Raw genomic sequence first — 7,319 nt, 5'->3', positions numbered from 1 at the left:
CCCCCACACACACACCTGACAGTTACTCATCAGCACACCTGGAAGTCATCAGCTCATCAACCACCTACAAAGACCAGCCTGACGTCCCCCTCCCTGCCAGACCTTACCACCACAGTGTGTGCTACCTCCAGCCTTCATGCAGTATTTCCAGTCTTGCTGTTGGAGTTTCTAACCTGTCTGTTCTGTGTTCCCAGGAAGACTCACCTTAGGATTCTTCTGCCAGTTCCGTCTATCCTTGGACCCAGCCGACCCAGCTTTCTCCAGAACCCCTCCCTCCACTGTCTGCCCCGCCATCACCACACTTACCTACACTAATGCCACAGCCTCACACTAACCATTGACTTTCATTATTCAATAAACACATGATTTTTGCAGTTTCTGCACCCGAGTTCTGTCCTCAACCGTGACCCCAAAGAGATTTAGACAGTTGACAGCCAAGAGTTAGGAAAAATTGGGAAATAGTAATTTCTTTTTCAACTGGTTAGTCATTGTTTCAATAAATATATAAGGTCTACTTTGTGTTGGAAAACTCTTCTTTCTAAAGTACTGCTATATGCGTTTGTGTCTGAAAGACTCTTGCTTTTTTTATTTAATTATTTGGAATAAATAAGATAATTTTTACCAACATTTGTACTTTATTACATACTATTTATTTTTCAAAGAACTAGAAGACAATTAGGCCATCACATACCTGCAAAGGAAATGGTTCCAAACTCCTATAAAACGCCCCAAAGAATACAGAGGGCATGACTTTAGCTTCCTGATCAGTACGGCCCTGTCTTTAATGTCTGCAGAAGTCAAAGTACCACTTGGTTTATAGCCTAACTCAAGATTTACTAGTTTGTTGGAGCACTGACCGGGGGCAGGATCTGGGACTGGGAGATGAGGCTGTGCGGCAGCTTCTTGTTGTGGGGGGTGGTGGCGATGACCTCCGCCCAGGTTACCTGGTAACCCGTCAGCTGCTGGTGGGGCGGGGCTGTGGACAAGTCCCAGCTAAAGATGGCCGTCACGTTTCCGGCCCAGACTTCAAAGGACGCCGTCAGGTTGGCTGCTTTCACCAGTACTTTCTGAGGGGGCGCTGCTGGAGGAAGCACAGCCAGAGGTCACAGTCTGGCATTGTCCAATCAAGATTCCTGGATGGAGAAAACCTGCTCTGGTTTATTGGACTTTCCTTAAACCAATCACAATCGTCTTGGGCGGGTATAGACGCCAGCGAAGCCGTGGTGCCGCTGCTAAATAGTCTCAGGAAGGAAGTTGTTTTGGTGGAACATGTGTACGTTCAGAAGTAGTTTTATTCATCAACAGAAAACTCTGATTGGACAGATAGTCTAGCTAGCTGTCTGGATTTACCCTGCAGAGATCTGAGGACCAGGTAACCATAGTCCTCAGATTGGACAGATAGTCTAGCTAGCTGTCTAGATTTACCCTGCAGAGATCTGAGGACCAGGTAACCATAGTCCTCAGAAATCAGCCGCAGGTTAGAGCGGCAACACAGAGACAGGACGGACATCAAAGAAATAGTGGCGACGAAGGCCAACTGTTGTGCCGCCTCATGTGTTGTGGCCACACAAAGAAATACACTGTATAGTACTGCGTTTGTCCAACTTAATATACTTTGACGAGTTCACTAAACGTACTTAAACTTGACTTGTAAAATGTCTGATCTAAAAATGTAGGCTCAAAGTGAAAGTGTTTGTAGTATACAGCAGTTAATTACACATGTGTGTTTGAACATCAAAGTAATTCTGAGTAATAAGTGGTGGCTGTGGGGGGGGGGATGAGGTCTCCGGGGAAAACCGGGGGTCATTTTGCTAACAAGGAAAGGGATGGCACCCCCACCCCAGTGTCCATTCAGAGTCTAGCTGTACTGTGATTTTAACTAGTGTTTAAATATTACAATTTCAGTTTTGTTAATCTGTGTTTCATTTACTCAAGCATAACAGACATTTGTGTTTATCAAATATTTATAATAACAAAAAGCATGGATTTCTATGTATTAAGTCCTTTAAAGTATGCTGTACAATATGTATTTAAGACCTGAGGTACCCGTTTCTCCTGGACAGATGATGGGTTTGGGACTCCTGGCCTGGACCGAGGCACAGGAAGGCGTGAAGAAGCTGGTGCTCTCTGACGGAAGGGGACTCTTCTTGCCGACTGGCTGCAGAATCACTTTATACTTACAGGAAAAGAGCAAGCGCTGCAGGCTCACAAAACTCTCCTAAAATCAGACAGAAAATCATCATGAAGATCTGGTCTGGACATGAGTTACTAGGTTTGAATATGGAATTAAAAATAGGGATTGGATGTCGAGGCATTTTTTGATCCTCAACACTTTGCAGCCAATTCTGTCAGTGGTTAAAAAGTAGCACATTCAGGACCCTGCAGATTTCGGTGCCCCATTTATGCACAGTGACTATGTTTTATTGTTACCTGTGTGCTGGTCTTCTCCATGGGTCTCGTGTGGTTGTGTCCACAGTACTCTGGTCCCCACTGGATTCTGTAGAATTCAGCTGAGGAATCTAAAAACAACAAGCGCTTTTACAACAGTGTTACCCAGAATCAGAAAATACGTTGGATATTCCAGACTGAGAAAGGTCTCGGACATGTAGCTCTATTAACAGCAACATCCTCTAATAAAGCCACAGCACACATCTTGTAGTCTCTACCTAAGACTAGAACCTGTTATCTCCAAGCTAACAACCCCCCCCCCCCCCAGACCTGTCCCTGCAGTCAACACAGATCAAGTTCATATTGATTCCTCTCGTCTATAAAGATGTAAAAAAAACTTTTCTCCACAACTTGGACCATTGCTTTAAACTCTGAACATGCACCCCCCCCCCCCCCCCCCCCCCTTTTTAGAAGCATTGGAACAGAGGATGTTCAGGAGGAGACAAATCAACAGTAGATGCTACATGGAAGTGGTGTACATCATCTGAAATGCTAGTGTAATTATAATTTATAGACAATCTAAGAATCTAAGGGGGATGTTTCATACAAGTACGTGCAAAGTTTTTGAGAGAAAGCAGTAAGACGATTTCAGTGACGTTTGGGTGGCGGTTTAACTTCACATTCAAAGTGGAAGTGAAGAAGCTTTTACGGCATCATTTGGAGGTGTTGAAGCATGCCATTTGATAGTGAAGAACAGGTGTACGGTCCCAGGTTTGGTGACAGCATTGATGTTAATTTGGGCGACTTGTTGATTCAGTAAATACCCTGAAAACCCAGCAGCGCCCAGTCAGTAAAGATATGTCAGGAGGTGTTTGCCTCATTTCTCTTGATGGCAGACGCCCACAGCCTCTCGTGTATGAACTGTACATACCCGAGCTGCTCTGCCAGTAAACATGAACGCGGAGCTGTCCGTCCTGGTAGAACGGTGTCCCCACGTCCAGACTGTCCCCGGTAGGCTTTCTTAGAGCAGTAATGGTTCCTGTAAAATGGACAACACCAAATGTAACGGTTGAGGACTGAACACAGCTACTGCTACACTAAACTCTGCTATAGAGAGTTTTAATGTTGTCCTTGGGTCAAATTGACCCGTTTTCCTATATCAGTGTAACATGATTGATTCCACACAACGCTCTTTGCCAAGTACAAATCTCTACTTTAATTTTGGGGCATCTTATTCAGTTTAATAGCATTTGAAAACAAATTGAAGTGGTTTTGAAATAGTATTTTTAAAGTCTCAGTTAAAGTTCCAGTTTGATTATCCATCAACATTAATTCCTTTAATTTTATTCTAAATAGCTCCTAATTTCTGCTTTTCAAACTTAAACATTAGGTATAATTTCATCTAAATGAGGTTCGACAATGAAATTAAAAAATTACTGTAAAACTAAAGTTAATAAATTAGTGTTACGTAGTGTTGAACCTCCCAAAAAGTGAGAAACATTGAAAAAAAAAAGGCATCAAAAGTGATGAAAACATTTTTTTTTTTTAAGTTAAAAACATCGAAAGAAAGCGTCAACAAAAGTTAGGATTTTTTCAGCCCGGACCCTATTGTCCAATGTTCTTGTGTCTAAGTGACTGATGGGAACAATAATCTTTGAAATTGGAGACGAGACACGCTACAATCTAACGGTAATGGGCAAATGTTAGCGTCCACTAAAGTTCAGTTTCTACTGTTGACAGCCTCAGATTATTATTCTACAAGGTTTATGAAGACGTAACATAAGACGTACTGCGCTGTGTGGTGAAGTGGAGGACAGCTCGGGGTCCTTTGAGCTGAGTTTGTCCCCAATAGGACACAGCCTGGACCTCCACACTGTAGCTCCTGTTAGACCGCATGCTGTCCAGCTCCACCTGGCTCTGCACACGAGAAAAGAAATGGCATTCATAAACCCATAATGTTCTCAACTGTATTTTGAGTCTCCCAAAGAGTAGTGATGGCCAGATGAAGCCTTGTGAAGAATAATGACTAAACAGTTTATGTGATTAATGAAGCAAAAAGTTTATATAGTTAGCCAACAGCTGAAATATTTAAGCTGTAAACTATTTGTAGAAAAACCTTGTCTGCACATAAGGATTGTCAGTGTCCATGCTCACCTCTCTGACTGTCTTCCTCCTCTTGGTCAGGGATGAAGCGTAAGGCTGTCCGACTGCGGTCCAGCTCCAGCTGACCTTGTAGTGGTGCACGGGAACATCCAGGTCAGCAGGCGCGCTCCACCGGAGCCTGGCCGACACCGTCCTGCCGCTGCCAAAGCTCATGTTGGCCACTCTCAGCTCAGTGGGAGCCGGAGGACTGGAGGGGTCTGGGGGTGAGGGGAGGCTTTTAACGGTATTACTACAACAAATGCACTGCGTTCTATTCTATTACTGCATTTAACCCATCCTAAGTATTAGGAGCAGTGGACAGCTATACATACAGTGTCTTGCTCAGGGACCCGACTTGGGATTGAACCGCCAACCTTGTGTTTATGGTTGGACCGTTCTACGTCCGAGCCACAAGACAAGTAAACTTTAGCATGCAGTCGCAGATGGATCACAGAAAAATATTGCGTGGCCACTAATTTATATGGTCTTGGAACGAGATGAATAAGTCGTGGCCACGTGTTCACAGGTGGAGGAGAGATATCTGAGAAGAGCCAGAACAGCCAGTCGTTACATAACTGAACCAGCAGACAATGCTAAGTAAGAGTTTAAATCCCACTTCTGCACACACATTAATGTGTCCATATTATGAAGAAATCCATTTTTTCTGGGATTTTGGGGTTATTCTGTGTGTCTGGTGCTTCCACATTCATACACACTATCCATGGTGTGCTGAGTGAGATCCGGTTTCTGAATGTCCTCTGCCTTCAGTCTCCAGGTGAGATGTTAAACATCTGCACAGCTTTCTACGTCACTAGAGACGAGGAGGCTAACCGTAGCATGCTAGCCCGTTCTCAATGGCAAAACACTGCTCCAACAGCCACTAGCTGACAATAATCTCCAAAAGAACTACTTCCTGACCCACTTCCTGTCCATGTTGTGCAGGTATTTCACAAGTGGCCCTGGTCTAGAAGAAGTCTCCCAGTTAATCCTGCCATGGACGGACACTAGCTGGAGAAAGAGTTATCAGCTGATGGATCTTACCGAGCTACTGAGCATGTGTTAAGCGACTTTGAGCTCGGGAAAAGCGCTATACAAATTCAATTTATTATTATTATTATTATTATTATTATGTGCAGCTCCCAACAAAGATAGGATAGAAAGAGGATGTCTCACTCTGAAGCTAAAACTAGTGAGATGTCTCACTCTGGAGCTAAAACTAGTGAGATGTCTCACTCTGGAGCTAAAACTAGTGAGATGTCTCACTCTGGCGCTAAAACTAGTGAGATGTCTCACTCTGGAGCTAAAACTAGTGAGATGTCTCACTCTGGAGCTAAAACTAGTGAGATGTCTCACTCTGGAGCTAAAACTAGTGAGATGTCTCCCTCTGGAGCTAAAACTAGTGAGATGTCTCCCTCTGGAGCTAAAACTAGTGAGATGTCTCCCTCTGGAGCTAAAACTAGTCAGATGTCTCACTCTGGAGCTAAAACTAGTCAGATGTCTCACTCTGGAGCTAAAACTAGTCAGATGTCTCACTCTGGAGCTAAAACTAGTGAGATGTCTCCCTCTGGAGCTAAAACTAGTCAGATGTCTCACTCTGGAGCTAAAACAGAGACTTAAACACGCAGGGTGAAAACAGGATCTGTAGCAATGTGCAGCAGAACAAAACGTTTATTTTTTTTAAATAAAACCATGGAAACCTATTCTGGTACAACCTCAAAATACACTTATGAACTTGAAAATGAGGATGTATGGGCGCTTTAATGACAAATGGCCACGACTTCTTTATCTTGGTCTGACTGGGCTTCAGGCTTTTATACTTAAAGGGACTCAACAAATGTGTCTTACCTCTGCTAGAGTGGAAGTGTTTGCTGGGCGTGGTGAAACCTCTGGTGCCGTGGGTGTTGATGGCTGCCACTCTGAACTGGTACCAGCGACCCGGCCGGATGTCAGAGAGTCTCGCTCCCTGCTCTGTGGTCTAGGGTGAATCAAGAAGAGTTGGTTTAAAGAAAACGTGGATGTTTGTCTTCTATCGATCTTAAGAGAATGTTGGTTTTGCTACTCAAGAGTAAACAAAATTAGCAATGACAATTGGCATTTACACACTGAAAACCAAAGATAAAACATTTTCAACAGGTTTGTTTTTCTAATAAGTCTCAACTGGGGGGGGGGGGGGGCTTCTGGAGCTCCAGCTCTAGAAAGTTATTAAAAGTGCCCTGCCACACAAAACTGTTTTGCCGTGTGTGCATGTGCAGATGAACTGCTCCCGCCTCTGTCAGATCTAGTCACAAAAAAAAATAAAATAAAAAATAAAAATCAGACCAATCACAACAGCTGGTCAGTCTGATGTCATACTGCCTGAGCTCATTACATTTCATGAGCTAATGATTGGACCGGAAAGTGAATGCAGCAACCTGACCTGTGTCATCTGACATATTCTGCCTCTCTTTAGGTGGCAGGAAACAAAATGAGTCATCCTCAACGCCAGCCCTGAACGTCTGGCTCCGCCCCGGGACAGACGGACGACCCAGAAACATAACGCCCACAGTTACCGCCAGCGCAGAGCCATAAAAATGTATTGTGTGACAGTGGGATTTATGACAGTGTATGTAATGCTATAATGATGTTAATGATTATGTGTGTAGTCCACCCACAGACGACTGAGATCTTCCTCTGTTCATCAGTGCAGCATAATTACCTTTACCCTCAATCAAAATATCATTCAAAGCAATAGTTTTCTAAGCTGAATGCCATCAAGCCTTTTAAAATCCCCATTACCAGGCTGTCAGCAG

The 7,319-nt window shown here is 43.8% G+C and overlaps 1 protein-coding gene across 3 annotated transcripts in view; it reads right to left on the bottom strand.

Annotated features, from left to right (window-relative positions):
- Positions 1 to 7,319, bottom strand: part of anos1a (anosmin 1a) — a 20,012-nt gene that overhangs the window by 2,000 nt on the left and 10,693 nt on the right. Inside the window, exons 6-12 of one of the 3 annotated variants that reach the window (XM_034864852.1) lie at positions 6,376 to 6,505; positions 4,543 to 4,748; positions 4,179 to 4,305; positions 3,320 to 3,427; positions 2,431 to 2,519; positions 2,038 to 2,218; positions 858 to 1,081 (exon numbers count right to left, since the gene is read on the bottom strand). In XM_034864852.1, coding sequence (XP_034720743.1) covers positions 858 to 1,081; positions 2,038 to 2,218; positions 2,431 to 2,519; positions 3,320 to 3,427; positions 4,179 to 4,305; positions 4,543 to 4,748; positions 6,376 to 6,505 — 1,065 coding nt within the window. The remainder of the gene's footprint in view (positions 1 to 857; positions 1,082 to 2,037; positions 2,219 to 2,430; positions 2,520 to 3,319; positions 3,428 to 4,178; positions 4,306 to 4,542; positions 4,749 to 6,375; positions 6,506 to 7,319) is intronic. The other 2 variants (XM_034864853.1, XM_034864854.1) reach the window with 2 other exon arrangements.

This window comes from Etheostoma cragini, chromosome 24 (assembly GCF_013103735.1).
Source record: "Etheostoma cragini isolate CJK2018 chromosome 24, CSU_Ecrag_1.0, whole genome shotgun sequence".
NCBI lineage: Eukaryota > Metazoa > Chordata > Actinopteri > Perciformes > Percidae > Etheostoma > Etheostoma cragini.
The sequence above is the reverse complement of the archived record's forward strand: the minus strand, read 5'-3'. Positions and strand labels throughout refer to the sequence as shown.